Genomic DNA, 19,385 nt, shown 5'->3' with positions numbered 1-19,385 from the left:
CAGCTCCCTGCTGAGGCCCGAGAAAGCACAGAAATAGCCCAAGTCCTTGGGCCCCTGCACTACATGGGAGATCTGGAAGAAGCTCCTGGATCTGGGCTTCAAATCGGGACAGCTCCAGCCCTTCTTGACAATTTGGTAGTGAACCAATGAATGGAAGACCTCTCTGTGTCTCTCTCTCCCTCTGCCTCTGTTTCGCTTTCTGTGAAACTCTGACTTTCAAGTAAATACATCTTTGAAAAAGAAAAGAAAAGAGAAGAAAAGTAAAGAAAGGAAAAGAAGCTGCGACTTGTCTGCATTCACCTCGTTCTGGTACCAATTGCTTGGGATTCATGGAGAGGTGTTCTATGTGATTATGTATGTATGTTACCTAAATGTTAATTTAGTTCAGGTATTGCTTTCTACCTTGCTTTTTTCGCTTGGTAATATTCATTTATATTATGTATTTTATATTATATATTTATATGATATTAGGTAGAGAGGTCTTCCATCTGCTGGCTCACTCCGCAATTGGAGCAAGAGGCAGAGCTGTGCCAATCTGAAGCCAGGAACCAGGAGCTTCTTCTGGGTCTCTCACACCGGTGCAAGGGCCCAAGTATTTGTGCCATCTTCTCCTGCATTCAGGCGGTAGCAGGGAGCTCGATTGGAAGTGGAGCAGTTGAGACTGGAACCGGTGCCTATATGGAATGTTGGCACACAGGCGGTGGCTTTATGCACTGTGCCACAGTGCGGGCCCCAAGTGAAAAACTTCAGTATGTATCCTGTGCATGTATTGTCTCATTTAAAAATGTAAGTGATGGTTAAGCTTGTCATTATAAAACAATTTGAAAGCATGTCATTGTAAAAACGAAAAGAAAAGAAAGGTAGGAGGGAAGAAGGTATTATGCTCTTTTGACAGTCTATGAAATGTGTTCCCTTTATATAAACAAAACATAAAATCCGAAATGGGGAAGCTATACAACTACCATTTATGTATCTCCACTAAAGCTGTTTGGAGGAAGAAATTAAAGAAATAAATAAAAATGTGAGGTATTGGAGCTATCACCTATGATGGTGGCATCTCATATAGGCACCGGATCCTGTCCCAGCTGCTCCACTTCCCATTCAGCTGCAGCTAATGAGCCTGAGAAAGCAGCAGAAAATGGCCCAAGTGTTTGGGACCCTGCCACCCAGGTGAGAGGCCAGGATGAAGCTTTTGGAGTTGCCCTGGCCAACCAGTGGTGGTTGTGGCCATCTGGGGTGAAAACCAGAAGTTAGAAGCTTCTTTCTCTCTCTCTCCTTCTGTACCTCTCCTCTCACCCTCTCTCTGTAACTGTGGCTTTCAATATGAATAAATCTTAAATAAGGCATAACAACTCAAACTATGTATACACTACAGAAACCATCCTAAATATTTATCAAAGTACAATTTGTGTTAATGAGAAACTTTTTCCATAGAAAAAATGATAAAAAATTTTGTTTGGGACATCACCTTAAAATGTACATATTAATTAAAATTAGTGTAATATACATTATATGAGGGTACTTCAAAAGGTCATGGAAAATATTATTTAAAGGTGCTTATTTTGATGCAAAAAACTGGAATCCAAACACAGATTTTTCATATTTATTTTCCATGAGTTTTTAAGAACTCACATATGTATGGATTTCAACTTTTCTTCACCAAAATAAATTTATCTTTTAAATACAATTTCTGCCCAGTGTTTGCAGTCGCCGCATACATAAAACAAATATCGGGAAATCATAGCAAATAAGCACGATTCTTCACCCAAGCAGAGAAATCAAATGATTTTGTAACGTGATATTACAAAACTCCCATTCTAATTTCTGGTCAGCTTTGGCAGCAAGGCCATACACAGGATGCTCTGGGCAACAAATATTCTGAGTTTTCCAAGGGCTCACTTCCCCTTTGACACTAAGCAGCTCTCCAAAGGAGTATGTATTCATTTTCACCTTGCTATTGGTTTGGAAAGTTACTACACATCTGTGATCTCTACAATGCAGCCCCTTCTGAAAAGGATGGTTCCTCTCCTTGTGGGAGCAAGCCCGATGATCACCCCACGCTGAGAGACAACAGGCCCGCAGAGGAGCAGACTGACCAGGAGCCCAGAGCAGACTCCCTGGGGACTGAGGAAACTCCTCAAGATACAGAAGCCCTCTGAGGGAGTGCTGTGCCAGAGCCGAGCCAGGAGGCCGGGGACTGCCCTGCTGCTCAGAATGTGCAGAACCTGCTGCTAGACCGAGGCTCAGACTGAAGCTTGGAGACCATCAGTGCCTCTGAACATGGGCCCCCTAGTCAGTGCGGAGGACTCCTGGCCCGGGCAGGCGTGAGAGGAAATTGGCAGGAGGCCATTGATGTGGACTCAGACACTGCAAGCCCATGGGGAGCTGAGCTGCAGTGGCTGTGCCTTCGTTAACTGCAGGAGGCTTGGAGCCAGTTAGCCAGTTAAGCTGTTAGCAGCGATGCTGTCTTTAACCCACCTGTGAGTTTCCTGTAAGTGCCGCCGGAACACGTTTTGGTGGAAGTTTTGTGAAGTTGCTTCACTCTGTAGACATCCAGATTCAAGAATCATTTTGTTTGGTTCTGTTTCGTTCTGTCTTGTTTGTGATTGTAAAAGTGAAAGCTGAATTTATTAGTCTAAGATTTTTCTTTTTCACAAGATTTTAGCATAGTATAGAGGCAGAGTGTAGGGAGAGAATAGAGGGGCTGCAGGTGAGGAGAGCCCTGGTTGATTTTACTTTTTTTTTTTTTTTTTATGACTGATAGAGTTAGACAGTGAGAGAGTGAGACAGAGAAAGGTGTTCCTTCCATTGGTTCACTCCCAGGTGCCAGGTGCTTCCTCCTGTACTCACATGCAGGTGCAGGGGCGCAAGCACTTTGGGCCTTCCTCCACTGCCCTCCTGGGCCACAGCAGAGAACTGGACTGGACGAGGAGCAGCCGGGACTAGAACCCGATGGCCATATGGGATGCCAGCACAACAGGCGGGGGATTAACCAAGTGAGCCATGGCACCAGCCCCTTTTTTCTACTTTTAACAAATTCTTTGTGAATTTATTTGGAGAAAGAGCAATAGAATCTCCCATCAACTGGTTTTTCCCCTGGGTCAGGATCAAAGGCTGCATCTCTTTTCAGGTAGGAATGTAATTACTTGAGCTGCAATTCTAAGTCTCTTTGGGAAGGAAGTCAATGAAAGATTCTAGAACATGCCGGCAAACCTGCCCAGTTTGGGCAGATATCAACTGAGAAGTATTTAACTCAGGATCAGAAAAACACAAGACAAAAGATGGACAGATCAATGAGAGGCTTCACTGGGTCTAAGGATTCCAAATGCAGGTGAGGTAGGGTACCAGGGGCCCAACTTTAAACTGGGTGTGGGAAGGACATGAAATAGAATAACCAAGAAAAACACCAGGTGTTTTCTATGTTTTATTGCAAACAAAAACATCAATTGTACAAATGAAAATAAAATCACAAGTGCAAAAGCAACCTCCAAAACCATTTTTGGAGTATAGATGTCAAAGAGTTCACATGAGTTCACTCCCCAATTGTCCAAAACGGCCAGAGCTGTGCTGATTTGAAGGCAGGGGCAGGAGCTTCTTCGGTATCTCTCACATAGTGCAGGGGACCAAGGACTTGGGCCATTTCTGTGCTTGCCCAGGGCACAGCAGAGAGCTGGATTGGAAGTAAACACAGGTTGACTGCAGACCATGAGATTTTCAAATAAGACTGTTTTTAAGATTTATTTTTAATGCTCATACATCCAATTTTTAAAACTTTTAAAAGATATATTTTATTTATTAGAAAAGCAAGTTACAGAGAGAGGTAGAGACAGAGAGGGAGATCTTCCATTTGATGGTTCACTCCCCAAATGGCCGCTACAGCCGGCGTTTTATATGTTTTATTGCAAACAAAAATCTTCAATTCTATAAATGATAGTAGTAAACCGTAAGTGCAAAAGCAACCTCAAAAAGCATTTTTGATGTATAGATGTTAAAGAGTTAACACGAGGGCCGGCGCCTTGGCTCACTAGGATAATCCTGTACCTGTGCTGCGGACACCTGGGTTTAGTTCAGGTCGGGGCACTGGATTCTGTCCTCTTCCAGTCCAGCTCTCTGCTGTGGTCCCGAGGGCAATGGAGGATGGGCCCTGCACCCACATGGGAGGCCAGGAGGAAGCACTTGGCTCTTGGCTTTGGATCGGCCCAGCATGTGAGCTGTAGTGGCAATCTGGTGGGTGAACCAATGGAAGGAAGACCTTTCTCTCTGACATTCGCTCTCTCTCTCTAACTCTGCCTGTCAACAACAACAACAACAAAAGAGTTAACATGAGTGACAAGAATTCTTACAGTGGAGCATGAGCAGCAGTGTCCTGAGGCTGGAACTGGCTGGGAGATGCTCTTTGACCTCAGAGGGGGCAGGTGTTTCTGCAGGTGAAAGCACACCCATGGGCAGGGGTTCAGGGATCCAAGGTCAGAGCACCCATTTCTCCCTGTGCAACAGTGTCAGAAGGCCCAGAATGCTCTGCCATTTCCCCACCTTGACATTCTGATGAGCACATGGCCACCACATTACCTGTCACATGACAGTGCCATTTATTTTTTAAAGATTTATTTATTTATTTGAAATTCAGGGTTACACAGGGAGAGAAGGAGAGGCAGAGAGACTGAGAATGAGAGAGGGAGAGGGAGGTCTTCCATCCGCTGATTTTCTCCCCAGTTGGACGCTAAAGCCAGAACTGAGCCGATCGGAAGCCATGAGCCAAGAGCTTCTTCCGGGTTTCCCACGTGGGTGAAGGGGCTCAAGGAATTGGGCCATCTTCTGCTTTCCAAGGCCTGGCAGCCGGACTTGAACTGGTGCCCATGTGGGATGTCTGCAATGCAGGTGGAGGCTTTCTACGCTGTGCCTCAGAGCCGGCCACTTCAGTGCCCTTTTGACAACCACACACTAAGTTACTCCTTGAAGGGGGCCCAGGGCAATTCCAGGAGAATAAGCATGAGGCAGCACCAATATAACTTAGAACAGTTTTCATCTTTCAGGAATTCCTGTGCAGCTGTGTTTTGAGAATATACAAATGGGAAGCTTCATACTTTATCTCCTGAGAACTATTATTATTGGGAATTATGTAGAAAAGAGAATACATTCATGAAGAAACATTTCTACCCATAAAATGTACAATTGACTTAAAACTAATATTCTTTGTTTCTATCGACTATGAAAAAAGCGTATAGCGTTGTCTCACAATCGTCAAAACGTTTTGGCTCTTAGAGATCTTCATTCCCATTCAGAGGTGAGCAAACAGAGGTCTCAGTGCCTAGTGTCCCCAAATATTTCCTTAGTTAGTGAGGAAACCTACTCAAAATACAGAGGTCATTTAGTTGCAAATCTACTGACTAGTTCAAAAATGCTATACAATTATTGCTCCACAAGAATCTACAATTTATAAACTGTCTACCAAATGTTGACAGTATTTGCTAACATTGTGTCTTCCTGGCCATCCTGACCAAGGGCCAAAGGTCTTTCTCAGTTGAGATCTTGCAGATGGGCTGAACGTTCTAGGCAGATCCTCCGTGGGGCACCAGTGGCACATTCAAAAATGTACAAAACAGTAGAATGGACGAAAAGGCTCCACGGTGGAGAGGAACCTGTGCATGTAGATGAGAGCTTTATTTCCAACATCAAAAAACTTGATCTCTCCCAAATCCACATCCAGGAAAACTCCTACGCGGTGAAGACTAGGGCTTGCAGGAACCATTACCTCTATGTTGGTGCTGGGGTGAATGAGTCCTGCCTCTACGCAGATGATCCAGAAACCTTGGTCGGAGGTTAAATCACCATTTCTCTTTGTGTTGTCTGACTCTTGCCAGACACCCAGGGTCCACTCTTTGGCTTCTCCTACTTCAACCTCCCAGTAATGGCGGCCCCAGGAGAAGCAGGTGTTTCCCAGGACACAGACCAGGGAACTGAGCCTAATTGGGTCTTCCAGCGGGTTGTGGCAGGTCTTCCCACATTCAACACTCCTCTGATTGCTGGAGAGTTCAATGAAGGAGAGGGCAGTAGCGGTGTCCAGGACCTCATCCTCCTGGAACCTCAGAACCTCCTCAGTAAGGAGCAGACTCTGCTCCAGGAGACCACCGTGATGCCGGGTTAGATTGGTCAGCTTTCCGATGTGCCACTCTTCCACAGGTGCCCTCTCGCTGACTGAGCGACATGTGGGGCAAACCAGCACGAAATCCTCTCTTCCTAACCCCCAGACGTGAAGGCAATCTAAGCAGAAGACATGTCCACAGGAGAGAGAGACGGGACATGAGAAATATCCCAGGCAAATTGGACAGGTGGTCGCTGTTAGCAGGTTCTTAGCCATGGTCCCAGGGGAGCGGGGGAGCAGGCCTTGGCAGTGACCTGGTGGCAGTTCCCTTTAGCAGCTTCTGGAGTTGGTCAGGAGCCCTCAGTGCACCGTCTGCTCTGCAGTGATCAGGACGTATCTAAATCAATGCAAATTAAAGAACATAAATGGATGCAGAAACATGGAGGTGACATCCAGTCCAGAGAGTCCTAGTAATGGAATCACTTGTAATGGAAACACTCAAAAACGCCCCAAAGTCCAAGTGATGACAAGAGAAAGAGGACAGAAGAGATTGTCATTGCCACAAGGCAGCTTACCTTGTGTGGGTTCTTGTTTGGGGTCTCTCCCAGAAGGAGCTGTCTGCTCTGACTAGTGCGTCTCTGTGTGGGAACTGAGCCCAGGTGGGTGTTCCATGAGACCTTGATAGGATGCAGTCTCCACCCCAGTCAGTATGGCGCTGGTCACCTGCAGTCCAGAAGAAAGAATTTCCTCATCGAAATGCAACCAGAATGTACAGAAAATCATGTAACATCTTCACAGCAAAATCCACTGCAAGATGAATGTCGTGGTTGAATTAATTCTACTGACAAAGCAGCATCAGAAGAAATGCTGAAAAATTCTAAAAAATCTAATCCTTGAGTGAATTTGAATAAAAATATCATCATTGCCATCAACTCCTCTATAAGAAGAAGCTGAGCACCAGCCAAGAATACGCTCCTGACCCAGAAGATGCCCCCAGTCCCTCCAGCTGCTCCCACAGTTTCAGAACCTCCAGTTCACCTAGAGCCTCCTCCCTGGCCTTCTGTCCATGGTTAGCATTCTCTGGATGGATTAACTCTGACAGCTGGGCATGGCTGACTGGAGGAGGGAAAGCCCCATGATCAGAACCAGCACTGAAGTCTGCCCAGCCCCTGTGAGCGTCAAATCCTGAAGATCTCCCTGCAAAAGGACCTGCATGAATAACTGGCAGAGCTCCCACCAAGACTTCACAAATCCCACATTCTGTTGTGGTTGGATAATCGAATCACACAAGAAAGACCAGTCACTATCACAGTCCAAGGATTAAGCCATGGATGCAACCAAGGCCACACTGTTGAAAAGGAGGACAAGAACCACCAGGGAGCCTTCAGCATCTTCTCTCAGCTCCAGCCAATGACACATTTCAGAGGTTCCCATGCTCAGTGATTCCACTAAACTCTGCAAATGCAGACAGGGAACATAGAGAATTGGAAGTCACAAAACATGTAAGCTTCCTTATATAGCATTATCTTATTCCAAGTAAAGACAAAGAAAGGGAAACATTAAATATCAAGAATCGATCAATACAAATAAATATTTATTTATCTACAGAGAGTGAAAGAAAGGTCTTCAGTCTATTGTTTCACTCCCCAAAAGCCACAACCACTGGAGCTGGGCCAATCCAAAGAAAGGAACCTGGAGCTTCTTTTGGGTCTCCCCCATGGTACAGGGTCCCAAGAATTTGCTTTCCTGGGCCACAGCAGAGAGCTGGATTAGAACAAGAGCGGCTGGGACTCAAACTGGCACCCATATGTGATGCTGGCACTGCAGGCGGCAGTTTTCCCCAGTAGGCCACAGCACTGTCCCCTGAGCAGCACACTGTGTATAAACCTGATGCAAGGGGGCTGCATGTCATTGGCATCCTAATTGGAGCAGCCGTTGGAGGCTTATCTGCTCCACTTCTGATCCAGCTCCCTGCTAATGAGCCTAGGAAAGCAGCAGAAGATGGCTCAAATACCTGGGTTCCTGCCACCCCGGTGGTAGACCTGCATGGAGTTCCTGGGTCGTGGCTTCAGCCTGGCCTAAGCCCAGGGGCTGAGGTCATCAGGGGAACTGAACCCATTGAGGGGAGATCTCTTTCTCTCTCTATCCCTCACGGTTTCTATGACTTTAAAAAAATGACTCTTTCCTTTCAAATGTGTTGAAAATGCCACACTATCCTAGAGTGTGCATAATCACTGTTTTAAACACCTTTGAAATGTTTTTAAAATATGATAATAATGCAAATAATTTTAATCAACAGCAGCAACAACAACAAAAATCCCACAGACACACACAACTGCATCCTTCTTTTTAAGGCAAATTTATCATGGTATATTTTCACAGTCTGAAAGAGCTTGCCTAACTCATCATGGGACACATTCAAAAAAGCTGAGTTGAAACCTGACCATGCATAGCCAGTTGTTTTATGGTGTTATGATCAGAATCTAATTATCCATCAATGAAAAATGTTTTAGTTAGGTATCATGAAGTTAGTAAAAATAGTACGTGCCTTTACTTTAGGTTTTAAGTGAAAACTTGGACAATTTTTATGAGTGATGCATCATGTGTCAATAACTTAACCCTCTGCCTGCTTGCCTGCATCCTATATGGGCTCTGGTTCTAGTCCAGGATGCTCCTCTTCCAATTCAGCTCTCTGCTGGGGCCTGGGAATGCAGTGGAAGATGGCCCAAGTTCCTGGGCCCCATACCCGCACAGAAGACCAGGAAGAAGCACCTGGATCCTGGCTTTGGATCCCCATAGCTCCGGCCATTGCGTCCACTGGGGAGTGAACCAGCAGAAGGAAGACCTGTCTCGCTGTCTCTCCCTCTCGCTGTCTGTAACTCCACCCCTCAAATAAATAACTAAAACTTAAAAAATAAAGTGTTGGCTGGTGCCATGGCTCACTTGGCTAATCCTCTGCCTGCAGGGCGGTCATCCTGGGTTCTAGTCCCGGTTGGGGCACCGGATTCTGTCCTGGTTGCTCCTCTCCCAGTCCAATCTCTGCTGTGGCCTGGGAAGGCAATGGAGGATGGCCCAAGTGCTTGGGCCCTGCATCTGCATGGGAGACCAGGAGAAGCACCTGGCTCCAGCCTTCAGATCAGCTCGGTGTGGCAACAGAAGCAAGCCGGTCCTAGCTTCATTTGGGGGATGAACCAACTGAAAAGGAATACCTTTCTCTCTGTCTCTCTCTCACTGTCCACACTGCCTGTCTGAGCAGAGCTCTGTGGACTAGGACAGACTGGCTCTTCCCTTCCTAACATCCAAAGGCAAGAGAGTTGGGAAAACAAGTGGTCGCCAAAGAGAAATGGGCTGCGGATCTGGCCCAGAAGACAGACAACTCACCTTGAGCTGGAGACTTGCTTGGAGGTCTGAGAGGCCCCTGCCAGATCCCTCACCTCTCCTGCTCTGGGCTCCTCCCTGAAGGGACTTGGAGCTCTGAGTCTCTGGCCTTTTATAGTGCTCAGGACACAGGCTCCACCCACAGGGCCCCACCCTAAGGCATGTGCTGCCTACACCTAAGCCAATCAAGCAGAACCTTCATCATCCCTATTTTCATGTTCTGTCATTAGGCACCCTTAACATTTCTGAGTACACAATTCAAAGTTTTGTAACTCGAAGTAGGAAACCTACTGCCATTTAAACTAGACACTCAGTTTCCCAGCTCAACCTTAAAAACAAAATGTATTAGAGAGTAAAAACAGAAAAAAAACAGTGCCTAATCCTAATCAGATCCTGGCCAAGGTCATCATAGGCATTAACATCTCTGATGCATTCCTGAGTAAACAGGATTTACCAAGTTGTTCTTGGATTCTGCAAGTCCACTCTCAGGGGAAGCTACTGGGCTGGATAGGGAAGATGCATCCGTGTGAGGCTGCGGTGCTGCTGTAATCATCAGCCACATCATGTGTGTGCTCTGAAAAGGGTGCTTGTTGAAACAAATAAATCACATGCCGTCTGCTCGGAGCGATACACACAAAAACCTCATTTCTTTCTTTAAATGATGTATTTATTTATATATTTGAGTCAGAGTTACTGAGAGAGCGAGAGACTGAGAGAGGGGTCTTCCGTCTGCTGCTTGACTCCCCAAATGGCCACAGTGGCTGGAGGTGCACTGGTCCCATGCCACAAGTCAGGAGCTTCTCTGAGGACAGCACTCGGGTGAGGGGCCCAACCACTTGGTCTTCTTCAGTTTTTCCAGGCCAGCAGGAGGGAGCTGGATGGAAGTGGGTGAGCCTAACTCGAGCCAGTGCCCTATAGGATGCCTGCACCTCAGGGAGAGGCTTTACCTGCTATATCACAGCACCAGTCCCAATAACCTGAATGACTTAGGGTTCCTGTTTTTTCTATGACACCAAACACACAGCAATGCTTTTAAAAGATGTATTTATTTTCTATGAACTAGGAGTTACAGAGAGAGGGATGGAGAGACAGAAGGGGAGAGAGAGAGAGAGAGAGAGAGAGAGATCTTCTATCCACTGGTTGACTCACGAAATGGCTGAAAAGGCTGGAGCTGGGCAAGATTGAGGTCAGGAACCAGGCGCTTCTTCCACATCTGCCGCTTGGGTGCAAAAACCCAAGCACTTGGGCCATTTTCCACTGCTGTCCCAGGTGAATTTAGCAGGGAGCTGGGTCATATGTGGAGCAGCTAGGACTTGAACTAGCATCTATGTTGGAAGCCATTACCAAAGGCAGTGGCTCATCCTGGTATGACACATCACCAGTTCCACAGTAAGTTTTTTTAGCCTGGTGAATTTCCTTACATTATATACCTTGAACAGAAGGTCCCAAATTATTCTTTTTTAAATTTTAACCTTAGAAACTTGTAATTGTTTTTTGCAAACTCTGTGGTTCCTATGTACTAGAAAACGCCTAAAATCACCCCCCAGATGAATTCATCCTTTAAATGGCCACAATGGCTGGAGCAGGGCTGAACGAAGCCAGGAGCCAGCAGCTTCTTCAGGTCTCCTACTTGGGAGAAGGGGCCCAAGGACTTGGGCCATCTTCTGCTGCTTTCCCAGTTGCCTTAGATGGGATCTAGAGCAGAAGGGGAGGCAGTCGGATTAGGAACCAGTGTCCGTGTGGAATGCCCTTGCCTCAGGCGGCAGTTTATCCTGCTAAACCACTGTGATGGTTCCATAATAACGTTGTTTTTTTATTTTTCCCACCTCGTGAATTTCCATACAATAATATATACAGAAGGTCTCAAATTATTGTTTTTATTTTTTCCTCACCTAAGAGTTAAAATTGTATATGTGAGGGTGTAAAAAGTTAAGCTTAAGCTTACAGGTTTAAACCTTCCTGGTACAGCTGTAAAAATAAGACAGAGTGAAGTAGCACCTTGACAGTAGGGACTCCATTTTGGAGCACTTGAGACTCCATTCTGAGAAAGCCCCCCCCTCACCATGAGACTCTGGTCTGAAACTATGATCTCAAATAGTTGGACAATAGCAGTGCACTACATCACCCTTGGCAGAGCACAAAGAACCCCTAGCATGATTGCTCAAGCTTAAAAGTAAAAAGGTTGCACCTGGGTTACATGGGTTAATAATAAAGATGTGATTTGTCTGTGTCTTACATTAATGTCAAGTCCTAATTCTAATTGTAAGATTGTAACTGGTATTGTCAAGATTATGATAAGTATTAATTTCACTTAGGTTTTAGGTTATGTTGACCCCAGTAACCATATACTCTCTTTTGATTTTATGTACTCTCTTTTGATTTTAGCAACTGTGTATAGCAACTGTGCATAGCAACCATGTATTCCCCCCTTCCCGGTTTTGCGGTTTTTGCCTTTATAAACCCTAACCTTTGGTTATTCAGGGCTGCTCTGCTCATGTATGATCAGACAGCCCCAGCATGCTGGATAATCAATAAATCTTTAACTCTTTGCTGGTTGCATGAGAGAAAAGTCTCTTGGAGTCATTCCTCGGGTGGTGGGCTTTTTCAGACTCTAACATCACAATCTTTTATAATTTTTGTTTTGAAAAACCCTGTGATTTCTACATACGAGAAGGTGGCTGAAATCCTACATTTTCTGTGGCTGGATCTGTTGAGATGGTGCTTGGATTGGCTTTAGTGAAGAGAAGCTTACTGGCCACCTGCATTTGGGGGGAAAGGGAGGACCTTGCAGATCTTCTCTCAGAGGGTCCCAAGCTCCATAATTCCTCCAAGCAGCAGCAAGTATTGGTTTCTGGGCAACCAGAGACTCTAAGGATGAAGCCAGCCATCATTTGTATGGCTTCTGCCATCTCAAAACTAATGCACATGGTGTGGCTTAATAGGAAACTATTTTTTTCCTTTTTCAAATAAGATGAGATTATCTTCACTGTTTCCATTTATTTTGTTTTCAAGATTATTTCAGATCAGATTGTGTTCAACCATTGCATAACAATAGGCCCTCAAAGTGTCAACAATGGCAAAACCATGGTTCTCCTTGAGTTTTACATTTTCAGCCCGCTCTTGGTGTGGCCTGTGTGTACCTTCACATGCTGTTGTGGAGCCTATGTTTGCCAGGAGAATTATCTTTCCAGAAATATTCACATTAATTTCCAAATTCCTCATTACTGCAGTAACACTGAATTTAGGGAGAAATCTCATTATTATGTTCACATTTTGGAAATATATGGAGACACTTATCTTTGATAACTTTATAGCCTTAGAATAGCATATCAAAAATGCATTATCTTTTTTAAACTTTAGAATAATTTTTAATTAATTAATTTAATTAATTTTTAATTATATTATTTAATATTCAGTAACACTGAATTTAGGGAGAAAATCATTTTATTATGTTCATGTTTTGGAAATACTTGGAGCCACTTATCTGTGATACACTGATATCCTCATAACAACATATTAAAAAAGCATGATTTTTAAAAATTAGAATAATTTTTAATTATCATTAGTGGTTTCATGAGATAAGGTTAAAAATCAAATGAAATTTGTCTCCAGAGATTCTTCATTAAAGTAGAAAGCAGCTTGCACGTATATCAGTTAGGCAAGGTGCGGCTGGGGTCGATGGCCGTGAGGCGAGGACTAATCATCATGGGCAGGAGACTGGGATCCTGAAAGGAATGACATCCCTGCAAAACCCAGTTCACACAAGGCAGCCGTTGTTGGGGGTGGCTTGTCACAAGCAGCTTCCATCCCCGATGTGGGGCAGCCAAGGGCACGCGACCTCCTGTGCCTCCAGGCTGAGTCCTCACCTCCCCTCTGCTGCCCATCACACAATCAAGACAGAAGACAGAGGGCACCTCTGAGTTACTAGCACCAAACGCCTGCTGATGCCCTCCCTCGCTGTCCTTAGGAAGCACTCCTGTTAGGGTGCAGTGGGTGAAGAAGCCACAGGCATCCCGCTCTGAGCACCGGTTTGAGTCCCAGCTGCTCCACTTCTCACCCAGCCCCCTGAGAATGCGCCTGGGAAGCAATGGAAGCTGACTCCAGTGCTTGGGCCCCTGCCTCCCGTGAGGGAGACCCAGATGCAGCTCCAGTCTCCTGGCTTCATCCAGGCCCTGCTCCATCCATTGTGGTCATTTGGGGAATGAACCAGAGAACGGACAATCTCTCTTTCCCTGTCTCTCCTTCCCAGTCACTCTGACTTTCAAATAAATAAGACTTTTTAAAAACTGTTAAGGAAAAATATTGACTATGTCTGTGTGCTTTATGTACAAGGTGTGCTCCAATGTGTGTAGGATCTGCAAACACATTTCCTCGTCTTCCGCGTGTAAAAATGACAGGCTCTAGCCTGAGTCCCTGTGTCAGTTTCCTTGACCTTGGGCCACCATCAAGTAATTAGCTAGCCTTAGTCACCTCAAGGGGTTCATCCTTTTCCAACCCTGGGCAGAGGCCTGAAGGCACGGTGTAAATCCACTCGGGTGAGTCTGTCAGCAACTAGGACACACTTGATAGCCTCCCCTTCCCCTGGGGCTCTTAATCTCTGTGGTTTAAAAGCTAAAGGTGAGGGGCCGGCGCCATGGTGCAGTAGGTTAATCCACTACCTGTGGTGCTGGCATCCCATATGGGTGCTGGTTCCAGTCCCGGCTGCTCCTCTCTAATCCAGCTCTCTGCTGTGGCCTTGGAAAGCAGTAGAAGATGGCCTAGGTGCTTGGGTCCCTGCACCCGCATGGGAGACCGGGAGGAGGCACCTGGCTCTTGGCTTTGGATTGATGCTGCTCCAGCCATTGCAACCATTTGGGGAGTGAACCAATGGAAGGAAGACCTTTCTCTCTGTCTTTCCCTCTCACTGTCTGTAACTCTACCTCTCAAATAAATAAATAAAATCTTAAAAAAAAAAAAAAGAGCTAAAGGTGAGTATTTTCAGATAATCCTTATCTTCTCTCCTATGGTCTAGGGTTTTCAAACTATTTTGTGTTGGTGGGGAAGGCTGTGTCAAAATGAATTTCCTTTTTTCACCTAATTATCTGGCATTCACTGTATTATCAAATACACGCTATGAATCTCTCAAAATGACCTGGTACACCATTGCTGCTGCTCCAGAACTCAAGTGCCCAGAGGCAAGCAGCCTGCAGGCGGTCCCAGGTGGGTTCAATAGCTGTGCAGGGATTAGAAAGTGCCAGACTAGAACCAGGGAGCAGCAGGATCCAGCCACGGTCACTCCCCCTTTTAGCCACTCACTCCTATTGGTGGTTGCTCATCGCTCCCCAGGTGAAGACAAGAATCCTTAGTGGGTTATCCTAGCTCTGCCTTCTCTATCTGCATCCGCTGGAATCCAGACTCAAGTCCCTAACAGTTCTTTCCGATGCTCCCGCCCCATTCAGGGTGGGTTGGTCCTCTCCGGTTTTGGCTAGTCTCAGGCCCTCGGCTGACGCTGGCCACCCTTCAGGTAGAACTGGGCCGGCTGCTTCTCAAGACAGAGCACTTAGTGGTCTCCAACTATGTCATAACCCCCACTATCTTCTCACAGAAGCTGTCTCATTCCTCTGTGATAGTTACAATAGCAGTTATAGAGTTATTAATGTGATCCCATATTCAGTAGGTAATTCCTTCACGTTAGTAAATAAAACCAAGGCCAGTGCTATGGTGCCAGCATCCCATATGGACACCACGATGAGTTTTTTCTGTCCAGCTCCCTGCTATGGCCTGGAAAAACAGTAGAAGACGGCCAAAGTGCTTGGGCCCCCGACCTATGTGAGAGACCCAGAAGAAGCTCCTGGCTTCTGGCTTTGGATCGCCTCAGTTCTGGCTGATATGGCTATCTGGGGAATGAACCAGCAGATGGAAGATATTTTCGTCTGTAACTGTACCCATCAAGTAAATAAATAAAATCTTGAATAAGTAAATAACTAGACCCTCCTGAGCACTTACTTGCTGAGGGGAAGGAAGCACCTTTTCCATCTTCATCTCCGATCGTGAATTCCAGCCCACCCACCACCGCAAGCTGTGTGCTTAGTAAGCCCTCTCTGTTGCCTACATTTGGTCATCTTTCCCGTGGCACAGAAATAGACATCCATCCTGCTCAAATAAGTGCATTTTACCATAGTTCTGGTTTTTGTGTTCAAGCCAAGGAAGAGCCCATTAAAATGCATGCCAATCTAATTCCCATAGCTTCTTGGAAATATGGATCCATGCTGCTTTGGCGATCATCTTCTCTCTACGCCCCTCGTTCAGGAACCTGGAAATGCAGGTTGCCGCTTCATCTGCTTCTCTATTTTTCATGTCCTCACTGAAGACCTGGAGTTGGCGCACTGGATGTGCTAGACTTCTAAACATCTTTGCCAGTACTTGCCCACCTGGGCATCACTCTCCCAGGTTTTGTAAAAATTCTATTAGTGACTTCCTTAGCATGACGATGTTGCAGACAAGGAGAGCAAGGACTGATCAGCAGAGGCAGCACAGTCCTGTGAGTGCAGCAGAGAACGCCTTATGCAGTTAAATCTTTCAATCACTGATCACCCAGACACAGCAGAGCAGCTTAGCAGCCTGCTGCCCATGGGCATGCGGCCAGTCAAAACAGCCCAATCCAATCCCCATTCCCCTCCACAAGTTGCCAGAAAAACTAGCAATACCCCAAGCTTTGCCCAAAAAGTGCGATTATCATTGAAGTACTCTGTTAAATACTAGGGAAGCCCTTCAAAAACAAAACAAAACAGTTAGTGTATGAGTGACACAGTTGAAGACTTTTACGTTACAGTATAATGAAGGCGAATGGCATCAAATATGTGAAAAGCGGGAGGCCTCTGGCCTGGCAGAATAGAGCAACTCCTCTGTTGCCTACATTCCTCATCCCAGTGCCTGCGTCAGAGTCCCAGCTGGGCTCCTGACCTGGACGTTATGCTGATGGGCACCTTGGGGAGCTGAAGTTAATGGCTCAAGTCTTAGAGTTCCTGCCAGCCACATGGGAGACCTGGACTGAGCTCCCAGCTACTAGCTTGGGTTTGACCAAGTCCTGGCAGCTGTGGGCATTGAGTGAACAAGTGGATTGGAGATGTCACTCTTCCTGTCTGTCTGTCTCTCTGCTGATCTAATAGATAAAATTAATTAAAAAAAATTAAGATATTCACTAAGTGGAAGGCACTTGGCCTGGTGGTTGGGACATCCCCATATCAGAATGTGTGGGTTCAGCACCTGTCTCCAGCTCCTAACTCCACTTCCTCCTGATAGGGATCCTGTGGAACCTCAAAATGGTTAGCATATGAGAGTAAACGGCTCAGCTGGCGTTGTGGCGCAGTGGGTTAAGCCACCCCTACAACGCCTGCATCCCATATGAGTGCCAGTTTGAGGCCCCGCTGCTCCGTTTCAGATCCAGCTCCCTGGATGGGCTGAGAAGGCAGCATTGTCATCATGGCCCAAGTGCTTGGGCCCCTGCCAGCCACATGGACTCCTGGTTTGGGCCTGGTCCAGCCCTAGCTCTTGTGGGCATTTGGGAAGAGAAGAAGCAGATGAAGATAATTTTTTTTATCACTCCTCTCTGTCTCCTTCTGCCTTTCAAATAAATAAATCTTCTTCTTAGAAGAATAGTAAACAGCAACCGGGAACCAGGGACATGGCTGAGATTACTATGAATGCTACAGAGAGTGAGAAAGAAGGACTTAGGTTAGCGCCCCCAAAACACCAGCACTTACCGGAAGGAGCAAACCCCCTAAAGGCAGTGTATCAGACTCTGAAGAGAGACCCCTGCAAACAGCCACCCACCTGTGGAATCTCAAGACCTCAAGACCACCAGAAACTGCCCGGTGGTCTCAGCTAAGTGGTCAACCTGGATATTAGCACTGCGAACCAGAACAGAAGTCAAACCTGGGCGTTGCAGGAGATTGTGGCACTGGAAGAGCTCTACAGTCTACAAGGACAAGAAGGCCTGGAAAAGCAACAAGGACGCGGCATGTTAGTCCAGGTGGGAAAGGCAGAGGGACGCAAAACAGAGGTCAGAGCAATGCCCTCACCCAAGGACCCAAATTCAGAGAGGAGGGAAGGCTTGGGAGAGTGTGAGTGTGGGCGTGGCCTATGCTACTTACCTGCACCCTTCTCGCCTTTTCTCTAACTTATCCTAGGGAAGTTCTCCCTTTAGAACATGTGTTACTGCTGCTGAGTAAGCTCTCTTCTTTGCATGTTTAATAATGAGCATCACATTAGAAATAAATTCTGTGCTTTGTAAGGAAATAATCACAGTATTAAATTTTTCAGCAAAGATACTCCTGATATCTGTCTGCTCTGTAACAACAAATATTCACTCTATTAAGGACCTTTTAATGCTATTGAGAAATTATTACTGAAATTTTGAGGAAATACTATGAAAAATACAAAAATGCTTTAAAAGAACCAAAGGACGCAGTCACCTAATTAAATGTTACCTCTGAGAGTACACACTGTTCATCGAGTCAGCTCAGCCATGATGCTAAACTGTCACACCACAAAATCCTGATATAAAATCCCAACACATCCAGCATTTGCTTATCAAATGTTCAGACTGCTTATTCAGAGGTTTCCCGTCATGTTTTTAAACATTAAAATACAGGGCATGGGGAAGGCAGCACACCATATACCTGAAAGATTATGCTAATTCATGAAGAAGAGTTACAAAACACAGATTGTTTTTTTCAGTCTTACATTAGAGAAGCTTAACGTTCTTTGGCATCAGAGAAATTCAAGTTATTGCGGCTTACTGATTCAGCAAAACCAATTTTACGTAGGGAAATCGCTTCCTAGGAGGACAAGCTGTTCCTCACATGGGCTGGGAAAAGCAGCATCCTTGCCCAGAGATGGAATCTTTTTGGTCGGCTGCCCCTGCAAGGTGGAGGGGCTTGGGAGTCTGGGGCACAGCGCCATCTACCGTGCATCTGCGGGGACAGGAGCCCCTGACTTGCGCGTTCATCATCCCAGGCCTTGTGGGCAAGCACAGAACCCCTCAATGAGAGTCACGTGCCTTTGGTAAGCGGGAGGTTTCATGAATATCAGAAAAAGATGCGCAAGTATGCAGCTACCTAGTTCATCCAGAGTCGTGAGCTGATCAGTGTAGGGGTTGTAGGATAAAATCGTGGGAAATTTCCTGAGTGAGGGCAAATCAGTTCATACAATTTGCAATCGTTTTTCTTGGCATCCCAGAGAGCAGACAAAAAGACAAGGCTTTTAAAATCAAATCGCAAAGCATGAAAACTCTAATTAAGATGGCTTGAGGTCAGACTGAACTGGCTTGTGCCTCTGTTGATACAGCTGGATCGAGAGCCTAGTGGACTACAGCGTCTTTGAGTATGGCCCAGAACTGGGCGACTGCTTGCCCAGAGGGGCAAAAAAAAAAAAAAAAAAAAAAAAAAAAAAAAAAAAAAAAAAAAAAAAAAAGCAGTGCATCTCTCTCTCCCCATCTCCCTTCCCTCTTTCCCAACAGTGACCTGCGGCCAGCTGTGAGTGCTCTGGTGCCATTTTTGGACAGAGGCAGGCAGCAGCTACTCCAGCTCTTGTGTGTGTACCCAGCAATTAGTGGGGACAGGTTCTACCCAGTGGGGACAGCCACCACAGTTAGAGCACAGTTGGCAGGGAAGGTCTCCACCTTGTCAGCTGTACTCACCAGGCAATGGGTGGGTGGGTGGGGAACCACCCAGATGGAAGGGAAGTGCCCCCTGCAGGGACTCACATGTGGTTGTCAGGGGCCCCAGCATTTAGACACTCTTCCCTGCCTTCCCAGGTGCATGAGCAGGGAGCTGGATTGGAAGCAGAACAGCCAGGACTCAAACTCGCACCCATGTGGGATGCCAATCTTGGTGGGGTGGCTTAACTTGCTGCCACACCCCCAGCCCTGACATGGATCCTTTAG

General features: G+C 46.1%; 1 protein-coding gene across 2 annotated transcripts; it reads right to left on the bottom strand.

Moving 5' to 3' along the window:
• Nucleotides 1–3,825: 3,825 nt before the first annotated feature.
• Nucleotides 3,826–9,597, bottom strand: LOC100353933 (ret finger protein-like 4B). 2 transcript variants are annotated; one of them, XM_089332752.1, is made up of 3 exons: nucleotides 9,464–9,597; nucleotides 6,658–6,805; nucleotides 3,826–6,479 (listed from the first exon to the last, which is right to left on the bottom strand). In XM_089332752.1, exon 3 carries the CDS (start codon nucleotides 6,356–6,358, stop codon nucleotides 5,585–5,587), a length of 774 nt encoding a protein of 257 aa, XP_089188878.1. In that variant the 5' UTR covers nucleotides 6,359–6,479; nucleotides 6,658–6,805; nucleotides 9,464–9,597; the 3' UTR covers nucleotides 3,826–5,584. The 2 variants fall into 2 exon arrangements, with proteins under 2 accessions (XP_089188878.1, XP_089188879.1); XM_089332753.1 differs by having other exon boundaries at nucleotides 6,658–6,889; nucleotides 9,464–9,560.
• Nucleotides 9,598–19,385: the final 9,788 nt, after the last annotated feature.

The sequence above is a fragment of the Oryctolagus cuniculus genome, chromosome 5, assembly GCF_051225735.1.
Source record: "Oryctolagus cuniculus isolate XC-2025 breed Fujian yellow rabbit chromosome 5, ASM5122573v1, whole genome shotgun sequence".
In the NCBI taxonomy this organism is placed as follows: Eukaryota; Metazoa; Chordata; class Mammalia; order Lagomorpha; family Leporidae; genus Oryctolagus; species Oryctolagus cuniculus.
This window is presented reverse-complemented; position numbering and strand designations above follow the sequence as displayed.